At 45.8% G+C, this 15,704-nt stretch overlaps 1 protein-coding gene across 2 annotated transcripts in view; it reads left to right on the top strand.

Annotated features, from left to right (window-relative positions):
• The window catches only part of LOC134983739 (oocyte zinc finger protein XlCOF6-like), a 166,687-nt gene that overhangs the window by 87,073 nt on the left and 63,910 nt on the right, over positions 1 to 15,704 (top strand). Inside the window, exon 6 of one of the 2 annotated variants that reach the window (XM_063949386.1) lies at positions 11,454 to 14,941. In XM_063949386.1, the coding sequence (XP_063805456.1) occupies positions 11,454 to 13,450 (1,997 nt within the window). In that variant the 3' untranslated portion in view covers positions 13,451 to 14,941. Of the gene's footprint in view, positions 1 to 11,453; positions 14,942 to 15,704 lie in introns of those variants that run through there. The other variant, XM_063949387.1, reaches the window with a different exon arrangement.

Below are 15,704 nucleotides of genomic sequence, written 5' to 3' on the forward strand. Positions count from 1 at the left end.
CAATTGCCTCAGCATGAATAGTGCTGCTGCAGCGTGGTCTGATACCCTGTCAGATAATATGAATACCCTAGACAGGGATAATATTTTGCTAACATAGAGCATATTAAAGACGTCGTCTTATATATGAGGGATGCACAGAGGGATATTTGCCGGCTGGCATCCAGAATTAATGCAATGTCCATTCTGCCAAGAGGGTATTAGAGACCCGGCAGTGGACAGGTGATGCTGACTTTAAAAGGCACATGGAGATTCTGCCTTATAAGGGTGAGGAATTGTTTGGGGATGGTCTCTGGGACCTCGTATCCACAGCAACAGCTGGGAAGAAAAAAAATTTTACCTCAGGTTTCCTCACAGCCTAAGAAAGCACCGTATTTTCAGGTACAGTCCTTTCGGCTTCAGAAAAGCAAGCGGGTCAAAGGCGCTTCCTTTCTGCACAGAGACAAGGGAAGAAGGTAAAAGCTGCACCAGACAGCCAGTTCCCTGGATCAAAAATCTTCCCCCGCTTCCTCTGAGTCCACCGCATGACGCTGGGGCTCCACAGGTGGAGACAGGTGCGGTGGGGGCGCGTCTCGGGAACTTCAGGGACCAGTGGGCTTGCCCACAGGTGGATCCCTAGGTTCTGCAAGTAGTATCACAGGGATACAAGCTGGAGTTCGAGGCGACTCCCCCTCGCCGTTACCTCACATCAGCCTTGCCTGCTGCCCTCGGAGAAAAGGAGGTAGTACTGGCGGCAATTCACAAGCTGTACTTCCAGCAGGTGAAATCAAGGTACCCCTCCTTCAACAAGGCCGGGGTTACTATTCCAAAATGTTTGTGGTACCGAAACCAAACGGTTCGGGGAGACCCATTCTAAAATTGAAATCCTTGAACACTTATATACGAAGGTTCAAGTTCAAAATGGAATCGCTCAGGGCGATTATTACAAGCCTGGAGAATTTCTTGGTATCACTGGACATCAAGGATGCTTACCTGCATGTCCCTATTTACCCTCCTCACCAGGATTGTCATTACCAATGCCAGACGTTGCCGTGGGTCTGTCCCCGGCACCGAGGGTATTTACCAAGGTAATGGCCGAAATAATTATTCCGTACTTGGACGATCTCCTTATAAAGGTGAGGTCCAGGGAGCAGTTGTTCGTCGGAGTAGCACTATCTCGGGAAGTGCTACAACAGCACGGCTGGATTCTGAATATTCCAAAGTCGCAGCTGGTTCCTACGACGCGTCTACTGTTCCTGGGTATGGTTCTGGACAGAACAAGAAAAAAGGGTTTCTCCCGGAGGAGAAGTCCAAGGAGTTGTCGTCTCTAGACAGAGACCTCCTAATACAAATACAGGTGCATCAATGCACGCGAGCCCTGGGAAAGATGGTAGCTTCTTACGAAGAAATTCCATTCGCCAGGTCCCATGCAAGGATCTTCCAGTGGGATCTGTTGGACAAGTGGTCCGGGTTGCATCGGCAGATAACCCTGTCTCCAAGGGCCAGGGTGTCGCTGTTGTGGTGGCTGCAGAGTGCTCATCTTCTAGAGGGCCGCAGATTCGGCATACAGGACTGGATCCTGGTGACCACGGATGCCAGCCTTCAAGCCTGGGGGGCAGTCATACAGGGAAGAAACTTCCAAGAACTATGGACAAGTCAGGAGACTTCCCTACACAAAAATATTCTGGAACTAAGGGCCATTTACAATGCCCTAAGTCAGGCTAGTCCCCTGCTTCGACACCGGCCGGTGCAGATCCAGTCAGACAACATCACGGCGGTCGCTCATGTAAACCGACAGGGCGGCACAAGAAGCAGGATGGCGATGGCAGAAGCCACAAGGATTCTCCGATGGGCGGAAAATCATGTGTTAGCACTGTCAGCAGTGTTCATTCCCGGAGTGGATAACTGGGAAGCAGACTTTCTCAGCAAACACGATCTCCACCCGGGAGAGTGGGGACTTCATCCAGAAGTCTTCCAAATGATTGTACACTGTTGGGAAAGACCACAGGTGGACATGATGGCGTCCCGCCTCAACAAAGAGCTAAAAAGATATTGCGCCAGGTCAAGGGACCCTCAGGCGATAGCTGTGGACGCTCTGGTAACACCGTGGGTGTACCAGTCGGTGTATGTGTTCCCTTCTCTGCCTCTCATACCCAGGGTAATGAGAATGATAAGAAGGAGAGGAGTAAGTACTATACTCATTGTTCCGGATTGGCCAAGAAGAGCTTGGTACCCAGAACTCCAAGAAATGATCTCAGAGGACCCATGGCCTCTGCCGCTCAGACAGGACCTGCTGCAGCAGGGGGCCTGTCTGTTCCAAGACGTACCGCGGCTGCGTTTGACGACATGGCGGTTGAACGCCGGATCCTGAAGGAAAAGGGCATTCCGGAGGAAGTTATTCCTACGCTAATTAAAGCTAGGAAAGAAGTGAACGCAAACCATTATCACCGCATAGGGCGGAAATATGTTGCGTGCTGTGAGGCCAGGAAGGCCCCAACGGAGGAATTTCAGCTAGGTCGATTTCTGCACTTCCTACAGTCAGGGGTGACTATGGGCCTAAAATTGGGTTCCATTAAGGTCCAGATTTCGGCTCTATCGATTTTCTTCAAAAATAGAACTGACTTCACTGCCTGAAGTTCAGACTTTTGTTAAGGGAGTGCTGCATAGTCAGCCCCCGTTTGTGCCTCCAGTGGCACCGTGGGATCTCAACGTGGTGTTGGATTTCCTGAAGTCGCATTGGGATTGAGCCACTTAAATCCGTGGAGCTAAAATACCTCACGTGGAAAGTGGTCATGCTGTTGGCCTTGGCGTCGGCCAGGCGTGTATCAGAATTAGCGGCTTTATCATGCAAAAGCCCTTATCTAATTTTTTTATATGGATAGGGCGGAATTGAGGACTCGTTCCCAATTCCTTCCTAAGGTGGTATCAGTTTTTCATGTGAACCAACCTATTGTGGTGCCTGCGGCTACTTAGGACTTGGAGGATTCCAAGTTACTGGACGTAGTCAGGGCCCTGAAAAATATGTTTCCAGGACGGCTGGAGTCAGGAAAACTGACTCGCTATTTATCCTGTATGCACCCAACAAGCTGGGTGCTCCTGCTTCTAAGCAGACTATTGCTCGCTGGATCTGTAGCACGATTCAACTTGCACATTCTGCGGCTGGACTGCCGCACCCTAAATCTGTAAAAGCCCATTCCACGAGGAAAGTGGGCTCTTCTTGGGCGGCTGCCCGAGGGGTCTCGGCTTTACAAATTTGCCGAGCTGTTACTTGGTCGGGTTCAAACACTTTTGCAAGAGTCTACAAGTTTGATACCCTGGCTGAGGAGGACCTAGAGTTTGCTCATTCGGTGCTGCAGAGTCATCCGCACTCTCCCGCCCGTTTGGGAGCTTTGGTATAATCCCCATGGTCCTTACGGAGTCCCAGCATCCACTTAGGACGTCAGAGAAAATAAGATTTTACTCACCGGTAAATCTATTTCTCGTAGTCCTTAGTGGATGCTGGGCGCCCATCCCAAGTGCGGATTGTCTGCAATACTTGTATATAGTTATTGCCTAACTAAAGGGTTATTGTTGAGCCATCTGTTGAGAGGCTCAAGTATATTTCATACTGTTAACTGGGTATAGTATCATGAGTTATACGGTGTGGCTGGTATGAGTTTTACCCGGGATTCAAAATCCTTCCTTATTGTGTCAGCTCTTCCGGGCACAGTATCCTAACTGAGGTCTGGAGGAGGGTCATAGTGGGAGGAGCCAGTGCACACCAGGTAGTCCTAAAGCTTTCTTTAGTTGTGCCCAGTCTCCTGCGGAGCCGCTATTCCCCATGGTCCTTACGGAGTTCCCAGCATCCACTACGGACTACGAGAAATAGATTTACCGGTGAGTAAAATCTTATTTTCTTTTTTTTCTTTCTTTTTCTTCATTTGTTTCGGCATTCTTAATAGCGTTCAGGTATGCCAAGATACTTTGCCAATTTGTGCCATATGAATAACGGGTGACCAACAATTTGTCCAGTATTGACCCCTTTTCAGTGGTCCTTCAAAGACATAATAACTGACCTCCCTGGTTGGTCTCATCAATACAGAATATCTGTACTGGTCAGGAGAAACGGGTGTTAGACTTTCAGGTGTCTGCAGCCTTTTTAATCCTTCGCGTGTGATTAACAGACCAGAACATTCCTACATTTTTTCAAATTTCTCCTACTTTTTACATTTTTCTTAGGATCTCAGAGGAGTAACTTTAAAAAAAAATAAAACATTTTTTTGAATAATAAACTTATGTTTTAACCATCTTTTTGATTCATATTCGAAGAATTTTTCTTCTTTTCTCAAGAGTGCGCCCACACAAGAGCTTTCTTTCTCTCCAGTTGTCAGTACATCTACCCAGACCTGGCCAGACTGGCTTTGATGGCGTGGCTCTTGAAACATCACTCCTGAGGGCCAAAGGATTCTCAGAGGCAGTTATAAAAACTATGTTGAAGGCCTACAAGCCGGCATCTGCACAGATTTATTATAGGGTCTGGAATTCTTACTTCACCTGGTGTGCTGATAAGAACTATGATGCATTCAGATTCAGAACTTCCAGAATTCCTGCTTTTCTCTTACGTTCTAGAGGACACTGGGGATCCATTTAGTACCATGGGGTATAGATGGGTTCACTAGGAGCCATAGGCACTTTAAAAATTTGATAGTGTGGGCTGGCTCCTCCCTCTATGCTCCTCCAACCAGACTCTGTTTAGAAAATGTGCCCGGAGGAGCCGGTCACGCTTATGGAAGCTCCTGATGGGTTTTCTGCATTTATTTTTCTGTTTGTTATTTTCAGGCAGGACAGGATGGCACCAGCCTGTGTCTGCTTCGTGGGACTTGGGGGGGGGGGGGGGGGGGGGCTGGGGGGCCGGGGGGGGCAATTCAGAACATATATTCACTTATTAAAATGTATTCTTTCAGGAATAAACACCATTTTATGTGAATGGAAACTCACAGGTGTGAGAGAGCACGGACTTCCATATGTGCATAGGAATGCCTTAATTGCTTAATGAAATATAGAAATACACGGACTGCCTTAACATTGGTCATTTAAAGAGGTTTTATTCCTGAAAGAATACATTTTAATAAGTGAATATATGTTCTGAATTGCATTTGTGTACAGCAATTGTTGTTTTTTAGATTTAAGATACTGGCCGGTATTTATGTGATGTATATTGTTTTATATAATTATTAAAAATCATATCAGATTGAGGTAGCGCGTTCTCATTTGTTTTTGCAAAAAAACAATTTTTTTCTTTTTGGATTCTAGTATAAGGGGCTTAACCAATTACCCCTGAGAATTGCGGCACTTCACCTGATTAATCACAGCGCCAGGAAGGTTGGGTTGTTTCTTATAGAAGCTATCAGAGATGTGCTGCAAATTCCTGATAAGGTGACAGAGGAGTGTGAGGAATCTTATTTTAATGTAAAAAAGAAGTCCTCAGTCACTTTTCCTGTGTCAAAGGAATTAGGTACCCTGTTTGAAGAACCGTTGGTTAATCCTGATGAGACATTTCCAATCCCTAAAAGGTTACTCTCATCTTGTCCTTTTCCTCCTGAGGATAGGAAAAAATGGGAAAATCCACTGATAGTGGATGCATCTGTGTCTCGGTTGTCACGGAAAATAGTACTGCCTGTCCCTGGTGCAGCCTCCCTGAAAGACGCAGCTGATCGTAAGATTGAGACTACACTCAAATCCTTGTATACAGATGCTGTGGTGGCTCAGAGACCCACTATAGCATGTGCGTGGATTACTAAAGACATTGCTAAATAGTCAGGCAACCTTATTGAAGGGTTGGATACTTATCTAGGGGGGAGATTGTGTTACTCCTGCAACATATACAGGACTCTGCAAACTTTATGGTGGAAGCCATTAAGGAAGTAGGTTTGCTTAATGCACGCACCACTGCTATGGCAGTATCAGCACGCAGCGGCTTATGGTTACGCCAGTGGATTGCAGACGTGGAAGGTCTACCCTTCACAGGAGAGGCCTTATTTGGAGATGAACTGGACAAATGGATCTCCAAAGCTACTGCGGGTAAGTCCACATATCTTCCTTCTGCAGCTCCCCCAACCAGGAAGACCTACTCAGGACCTACACTACAGTCCTTTCGGACTGCCATGTTTAAGGGCAAAGTCAAAGGATCTTCTACTACCAACCGAGGCGCTAGAGGTAAACCACGCAAACCAGCAACTGCCGGTTCTCCGGAATAGAGCTCCAGCTCTGCTTCCTCAAACCTTCTGCATGACTGTTGGGCCACATGGCCTGACAGACTGGCAGGTGGGAGCCTGACTAAGAATTTCAGTCACATCTGGACACCATCATGCCAGGATCCCTGGGTCATAGATCTTATTTCCCAGGGCTTCAGACTGGAGTTTCAGGAGATTCCACCTCACAGATTCTTCAAATCAGGCTTACCAGCTTCACAAAAGGCAAGTATAACCTTTACAGGATGCCATTCAAAAACTGGTACAGACTCAGGTCATTGTTACAGTTCCACCTCATCTGCAAAACAAGGTGTGCTATTCCAACTTCTTTGTAGTACCGAAACCGCATGGTTCAGTGAGACTGATTTTGAATCTAAAATCGTTGAACCCGTACTTACGAGTGTTCAAATTCAAGATGGAGTCTCTGAAAGCGGTGATCTCAGGTCTGGAGGAAGGGGAATTCCTAGTGTCTCTGGATATCAAGGATGCGTACCTTCACATTCCGATCTGACCACCTCACCAGGCTTATCTACGCTTTGCACTACAAGACTGTCACTACCAGTTCCAGGCCCTGCCATTTGGTCTCTCCACGACACTGAGGGTGTTCACCAAGTTGATGGCAGAGATGATGTTTCTCCTTCGCAAGCAGGGAGTGAACATAATTCCGTACCTGGACGATCTCCTGAAAAAAGCACAGCCCATGGAAAGGTTGTTGAGCAGCATTGGTCTCATAACCAAACTACTCCTGGATCATGGTTGGATTCTAAATCTCCCGAAATCTCATTTAGAGCCAACTTGGAGGCTTCCATTCCTGGGAATGATACTGGACACAGAGTCGCAGAAGGTGTCCTTCCATTGGAAAAGGCATTGGTAATCCAGTCGATGGTTCAGGATATCCTGAAGCCAACACGGATATCGGTGCATCTATTCATTCGCCTTCTGGGGAAAATGGTGGCTTCTTACAAGGTGCTTCAGTACGTAAGGTGTCATGCGAGGCCCTACCAGCTGGATCTGTTGGACAAATGGTCCTGATCGCATCTTCACGTGCACCAAGGATCTGTCTGTCCCCAAAGGCCAGGCTCTCCCTTCTGTGATGGCTACAGACTTCTCACCTAATTGAGGGCCGAAGGTTCGGAATTCAGAATTGGATTCTGCTAACCACAGACGCAAGCCTCAGAGGTTGGGGGAGCGGTCAACCAGGGGGTGCAGTTTCAAAGAAGATGGTCAAGTCAGGAAGTCCTTCCCATCAACATTCTGGAACTCAGGACTGTATACAGTGCCCTTCTGCAGGCCTCATATCTTCTTCAAGATCTGGCAATTCAGGTTCAGTCAGACAATGTGACAGCAGTAACGTACATAAACTGACAGGGAGGAACGAAAAGCAGAGCAGCAATGTCAGAGATGTCAAGAATTCTCCTCTGGGCGGAAAACATGTTGTGGCGTTGTCAGCGGTCTTAATTCCGGGAGTAGACAACTGGGAAGCAGGCTTCCTCAGCACACACGACCTGCACCCGGGGGAGTGGGGCCTTCACCCGGAGGTGTTCAGGTGCTTGACACGTCAATGGGGATGTCCACAAATCGACATGATGGCCTCTTGTCTCAACAAGAAGCTCAAGTAGTATTGTTCCAGGTCGAGAGACCCACAGGCAGTGGACGCTCTGACAACTCCATGGGTCTATCAGATGGTGTACATGTTCTCTTCACTTCTGCTGATTAAAAGAATATAAAGGGAAAAAGTTAAAGCAATTCTCATTGCTCCGGACTGGCCAAGAAGGGCCTGGTACGCGGACCTTCTGGGGATGCTCCTGGAAGATCCGTGGCCTCTACCTCTTCACGAGGATCTCCTGTAACGGGCCGTTTATCTTTCAAGACTTAACACAGCTACGTTTGACGGCATGGAGGTTGAACGGCTGATTCTAGCCAGGAGAGGCATTCCTGACAAGGTCATCCCGATTATGATCCAAGCCAGGAAAAGAGTAACGTCTAAACATTACCACTGTATTTGGAAGAAATACGTCTCTTGTTGTGAAGTAGAAAATATTCTGCGGTGGAATTTTATCTGTGACGTTTCCTGATTTTTCTGCAGTCGGGTGTGGATGTGGGCCTACGACTGGGCTCCGTAAAAGTCCAGATTTCGGCCTTGTCCATTTTGTTTCAGAAACAATTGGCATCTCTCTCCTGAGGTCCAGAAGTTCTTGAAAGGGCTTCTGCACACCAAGCCTCCCTTTGTGCCTCCCACGGCACCTTGGGATCTCAATTTGGTGCTGCAGTTCCTCCAATCGGACTGGTTTGAACCGTTACAGGAAGTAGACATAAAATTTCTTACGTGGAAAGCCGTCACACTGTTGGCCTTGGCTTCTGCAAGACGTGTGTCGGAACTGGTGACGTTGTCTTACAAGAGCCCCTATTTAATCTTCCATGAGGATAGAGCTGAACTCAGGACTCGTCAGCAATTTCTTCCTAAGGTGGTGTCGGCATTTCACATCAACCAACCAATTGTGGTTCCGGTTGTGACCGACACCTCTATTACGTCAAAGCCCTCACAACATCCAAAGACATTGAAGGTGTATGTAAAGAGAACAGCTCGTCACAGGAAATCGGACTCGCTGTTTGTTCTTTACGATCCCAATAAGATTGGGTGTCCTGCTTCAAAGCAGGCTATTGCACGGTGGATCAGGCTCACTATCCAGCATGCTTATTCCACGGCAGGATTGGTGATTCCAAAATCTGTACAGGCCCACTCGACTAGGTGAGTGGGTTCTTCTTGGGCGGCTGCCCACGGTTTCTCGGCATTACAGCTCTGCCGAGCAGCTACTTGGTCAGGTTCGAACACTTTTGCAAAGTTCTATAAGTTCGATACCTTGGCCTCTGAGGACCTTCAGTTTGGTCAGTCAGTTCTGCAGGACCCTCAGCACTCTCCCACCCGGTTTGGGAGCTTTGGTACTTCCCCATGGTACTAAATGGATCCCAGTATCCTCTAGGACATAAGAGAAAATAGGATTTTAATTACCTACTGTTGTTCCTTTTCTTGTAGTCCGTAGAGGATATTGGGGATCCATTTAGTACCATGGGGTATAGACAGGTCCAATAGGAGCCAAAGAAAAGGATTTACCAGTAGGTAATTAAAATCCTATTTTCTGCAATGATGCCTGGACTTAGGTCTTCGTCTGGCTTCCCTCAAAGTTCACATATGGTTTCAGAGAAAGATTGCGTCTATACCTGACGTTCATACATTCACTCAGGGTGTGTTACGGATTCAGCATCCCTATATCCCTCCTGTGGCTCTATAGAATCTGTCTGTTGTCCTGAATGCCCTGCAAAAGTCTCCATTTGAGCCTCTTGAGTCGGCGGACCTTAAATGACTCACGGCCATGGTCCTGTTTTTGCTGGCTATTGCCTCTGCTAGAAGGGTGTCAGACTTAGGCACATTCCCCTGTCGTCCAGCCTTTCTGATATTTAATCGTGACCGGGCAATTCTACGAACTCGTCCCAGTTATTTACCTAAGGTGGTGTCATCGTTTCACCTTAACCAAGAGATTGTGGTACCGGCCTTTATCTCTTCTGAATTGTCCTCCAAAGAGTGGTCTTTGGGTGTGATAAGGGCTCTCTGTATCTACATGGAGAGGACTGCCTTTATCAGGAGGTCAGATACCCTTTTTGTACTGTTTGGTTTCCTAAAACGTGGCAGGCCTGCGAACAAGTAAACCTTAGCCGGATGGATTAGAATGGTGGTTGCACAAGCTTATGCACAGGCTGGACTCTGAGCTCCTACTGCTATTAAAGCCCATTCTACTCGGGCGGTTGGACCTTCTTGGGTGGCCCGCCGTGGTGCGTCCCCAGAACAATTGTGCAAGGTGGCTACATTGTCCTCAGAGAACACGTTCATTAGGTTCTATGTCTTTAATACTTCCACCTCCCGGGATGCTTCCTTTGGACGCCAGGTTCTCATACATGCTAAGGCGCGACCCCTCCCATGAGGAACTGCTTTAGGACATCCCTGATGTTTCCCTGTGGAATACAGTGTACCCTGCTGCAGAAAAGGAGATTTATGGTAGACTTACCATGGTTAACTCTCTCTTTCTGCTAGGTACATTGGATTCCACAGGGCTGTTTGTATGGCATTAGCCAATGGTCCCTTCTCCTGTCATGAGAATGTGGTTCTATGTGACAAACATCTGGCTTCTCTCTTACCTGCTCCTACATTGGACTGGTTAACGAAACTGAGCTCTCAGTGCCTGGAGGTGGGGTTATAGAGGAGGCCCCAATGCATCCTGGGACAGCTAAAGCGTTAGCCTGTTGGTGCCTCTGGATCAAGATCCATTCTACACCTCAGTTTCCCTGTGGAACCCAGTGTACCTCGCAGAAAGAGCGTTAACCATGGTAAGTCCACCATAACTCGCCTTTTCTCTGATCCATCAGCTCATATGACTGATGTTACCGATTATATAGAATCTCCAATTCATACGATATGTTCCCCATCCATTGTTTTACATTGACGCTGACATAGTACTTGGAGAGTGACTACATCTCCATTTATACTTCATGGTTAGTTACCAGTACAAGAGAGAGATATATCTAAGTCTTATTACAGTCTTATCCCTAGTAATTGAGGGATACTCAATTACTTATTGAGTATCCCTTATCCAAAATGCTTGGGACCAGAGGTATTTTGGATATCGGATTTTTCCGTATTTTGGAATAATTGCATACCATAATGAGATATCATGGTGATGGGACCTAAATCTAAGCACATAATGCATTTATGTTACATATACAACTTATACACACAGCCTGAAGATAATTTTAGCCAATATTTTTTATAACTATGTGCATTAAACAAAGTGTGTCTACATTCACACAATTCATTTGTTTCATATACACCTTATACACACAGCCAGAAGGTCATTTAATACAATATTTTTTTAATAACTTTGTGTATTAAACAAAGTTTGTGTACATTGAGCCATCAAAAAACAACTAACTCTCACTCAAAAAAAGTCCGTATTTTGGAATATTTGGATATGGGATACTCAACCTGTATAATATTACATTTGTTATTGTGAGTGTTCTAAGGAGGGTGGACACAATGATAGTCTGAGACACAATATTATAAAGCCTTCATTAAAAGTTATGTTTTATTACACACATTTACAATTAAGTGTCCCAGAGAGTCATCTTCTCCTATTGTTTACAAGACTAATATTGTTACAGAAAATGTCACATTTCCATAATGTATTTTATTTCCAGCAGATGGACACACAAGCAGGAATATCTCAGAAGGACATCTAATGTTATCCCCGGACTGTGACATAAAAGATAATGACAGTAGACAGGATTCTCCAGGGGCTAACCCCATTACCCCAATTATACATCCAGCTCTATCAGCTGGTCCCTCTGATCCTGGGAAATGTTCTCCTGATCACTCTGATATTGGTGCATCTGTTACAGCTCTGAGAGTAGATACAGTGTTTCCCTGTTCTACAGATGCCAAATGTTTTACACAGAACACAAAGCAACAGACAGGTATGACAGGTGAAAGGCCATTTCCATGTTCTGAGTGCGGGAAATGTTTTACACAGAATTCAAAACTTGTTACACATCAGCGAAGTCACACAGGTGAGAAGCCATTTTCTTGCTCTGAGTGTGGGAAATGTTTTACACAAAAATCAGCTCTTGTTATACATCAGAGAAGTCACACAGGTGAGAAGCCATTTCCATGTACTGAGTGCGGGAAATGTTTTACACGGAAATCAAAACTTGTTACACATCAGCGAAGTCACACAGGTGAGAAGCCATTTCCATGTTCTGAGTGCGGGAAATGTTTTACCCAGAAATCACATCTTGTTACACATCAGCGAAGTCACACAGGTGAGAAGCCATTTTCTTGCTCTGAGTGTGGGAAATGTTTTACACAGGAATCGCAACTTGTTACACATCAGCGAAGTCACACAGGTGAGAAGCCATTTTCTTGCTCTGAGTGTGAGAAATGTTTTACTACAAAATCACAATTTGTTACACATCAGAGAAGTCACACAGGTGAGAAGCCATTTCCATGTTTTGAGTGTGGGAAATGTTTTACACAAAAATCAGCTCTTGTTATACATCAGAGAAGTCACACAGGTGAGAAACCATTTTCTTGCTCTGAGTGTGAGAAATGTTTTGCCCGGAAATCACATCTTGTTACACATCAGCGAAGTCACACAGGTGAGAAGCCATTTTCTTGCTCTGAGTGTGAGAAATGTTTTGCCCGGAAATCACATCTTGTTACACATCAGCGAAGTCACACAGGTGAGAAGCCATTTTCTTGCTCTGAGTGTGGGAAATGTTTTACTGAGAAATCACATCTTGTTACACATCACAGATGTCACACAGGTGAGAAGCCATTTCCATGTCCTGAGTGTGGGAAATGTTTTACCGATAAATCACAATTTGTTAAACATCACAGAAGTCACACAGGTGAGAAACCATTTCCATGTTCTGAGTGCAGGAATTGTTTTACTCGGAAATCACATCTTGTTACACATCAGCGAAGTCACACAGGTGAGAAGCCATTTTTTTGCTCTGAGTGTGGGAAATGTTTTACACAGGAATCACATCTTGTTTCACATCACAGATGTCACACAGGTGAGAAGCCATTTTCTTGCTCTGAGTGCTGGAAATATTTTACCAAGAAATCACATCTTGTTACACATCAGATAAGTCACACAGGTGAGAATCCATTTCCATGTTCCGAGTGCAGGAAATGTTTTACACACAAATCCGCTCTTGTTATACATCAGAGAAGTCACACAGGTGAGAAGCTGTTTTCTTGTTCTGAGTGTGGGAAATGTTTTACACACAAATCAGATTTTATTAAACATGAGAGAAGTCACACAGGTGAGAAGCCATTTCCATGTTCTGAGTGTGGGAAATGTTTTGCACACAAATCAGATCTTGTTATACATCAGAGAAGTCACACAGGTGAGAAGCCATTTTCTTGTTCTGAGTGTGTGAAAGGTTTTACCAAGAAATCACAACTTGTTACACATCAGAGAAGTCACACAGGTGAGAAACCATTTCCATGTTCTGAGTGTGGGAAATGTTTTGCACACAAATCAGATCTTATTAAACATGAGAGAAGTCACACAGGTGAGAAGCCATTTTCTTGCTCTGAGTGTGGGAAATGTTTTACACAGAAATCACATCTTGTTACACATCAGAGAAGTCACACAGGTGAGAATCCATTTCCATACTCTGAGAAATAAATCAGCTCTTGTTGCACACAATAGACCACTTAGGTGAGAAACCATTTTAATCTTTTGGAGTATACTCATCATTGCCATGCGTTGTTCTTCAAGGTTCTTATCCTATCTCCTATACTTTTTGCAATATACATGCTACCGCAAGGTGAAACAATCAGATGTCATGCCCTCATCTACCACTTCTATGCAGATGACCTGTCTTTTGCTCTGGGTGCTGAGAACCCAATACCAATCCTAAATGTCTAGCTGAGCTCCAGGTGTGGGTGATGCCAGTTGGCTGTGACTCAGTACTGGTGAAACAGGTCCTTATGATAGAAGCTCACAAACAAATGGCAGGGCTACAGCTCCGCTTTACCTACCAACCAGACTTACGCTTGTGGGTTCAGAGTTACAAAATGCGAATCATGTGCGGAATCTTGGTGTCCTGGATGGTGGAGTGACACACATCGGGTATCGGCCACAATCAGATCCTCAGGAACATAGCCAGACTCCAGCACTTTTTTCCCTCAGAAGATCTACCTACAGTCATACATACACTTGTACCATCACACATAGATTACTGCAATGTCCTCTACCTGGGTCTCCCAGCAAAAGAATTGCACCGCTTGTAGCTTGTACAGAATGCAGCAGCCAGGCTGTTACCTAACCAGCCCGTTCCTGCCATATAACACCCATTCTCTGCTCCCTTCACCGGCTGCCTGTAAAATGGTGACTCTATTACATAATCTTACTGACTCCCAATCCTACATGATCAGGGTTCATGCTACCAGAAACAACTTCTGCCTCCTTACTGCCCTGGTTACTTCCATCTGCAGATGAAGGACTGTTACCAGCAGTACCAAGAATCCCCAAGAAGTGCCGAGATGTCAGGGGGGAGACAGGGTGGGTGGCAGTAGTGGGGGGAGACAGGACGATGGCAGCAATGCAGTACCAGGGGCTGCTGGAGGCAGTAAAGAGGTGTATGGGTCCCGCACAGAATCAGTTGATAATTAAACTTAATGATTATGCTTCCTTATTTTTAATTAATCCCTTGTATGTGTTACTGTTATTTGCTGTGTCAGTCTTTATGTGTGTTCTGTGTAATAATCCTGAAAGTAGCGCTGCTACCGATCTCATATCATTTGTGGTAACTTGGAAAAGATGAGATATGAGGTGCACTCTGGAAGCTTATAGGGGGTTAATCAGAGATGAACGCAGATGTGACATCATGCAGCCCCCCGGAAGATGGTCCCGGCCCGTGTTAGCCCCTCAGTGATATGACCGCAATGTGTGTGTCTGCGCGGCCGCTGCGTATGTACATTTTGCCACCATGAGAAAACTGCTGAATGACCCCCATAGGCTGTTGTTCAGAGTAAAGATTTTTTTAAGTTTAAAATATAGACAAAAATGTGTATTAAAGATATGAAATAAAGTATTTTAAAAGTAAAAGATTTCTGGTGCCATTTTGGCTATGTCCAATTTTGACAGCTCATTTAAATAGTGGGATGATATTACCGGGGGGGGAGGGGGGGGTCTCTTTCTGTGTAAATAAATAGTTTTATCATTTGTTGGTTTTAAATAAATGATGTCTGTTCAAAGGTTCTGGCTTTTTTTTCCTCATACGTCCTAGAGGATACTGAGGACGCTTCAAGAGCCATGGGGTATAGATGGGATCCGCAGGAGACATGGGCACTTTAAGACTTTGAATGGGTGTGGACTGGCTCCTCCCTATATGCCCCTCCTCCAGACTCCAGTTTAGATTCTGTGCCCAGTGAGACTGGTCACACACAGGGGAGCTCTACTGAGTTTCTCTGAAAAGCCTTATGTTAGGTTTATTTTCAGGGAGAACTGCTGGCAACAGTCTCCCTGCTTCGTGGGACTTAGAGGAGAGAAGTCAGACCTACTTCTGTGAGTTTCAAGGCTCTGCTTCTTTGGCAACAGGACACCTTTAGCTCCAGAGGGTCTGATCACTAGATGCTCGTTCCCAGAGCCCGCCGTCACCCCCCTTGCAGAGCCAGAAGACAGGTGAGTAGGAGAAGATCAGAATACTTCAGTGACGGCTTTGAGGTACCGCACAGCGGCCGCGCTGTGCGCCATGCTCCCACACACAGGCACTGTAGGGGGGGCGCCCTGGGCAGCATATAAATCTTCAATAGAGACTGACAAATGAATATATAAGTGCCTAGGCACTATAGCTAACCCCCGCCAGTATAAATATATGTAAGAAAAAGTGGGGCGGAAGCGTGCCATTAAGGGGCGGGGCTTACCCCTCACAGCT

The sequence above is a fragment of the Pseudophryne corroboree genome (genome assembly GCF_028390025.1).
Source record: "Pseudophryne corroboree isolate aPseCor3 chromosome 3 unlocalized genomic scaffold, aPseCor3.hap2 SUPER_3_unloc_22, whole genome shotgun sequence".
Lineage (NCBI taxonomy): Eukaryota > Metazoa > Chordata > Amphibia > Anura > Myobatrachidae > Pseudophryne > Pseudophryne corroboree.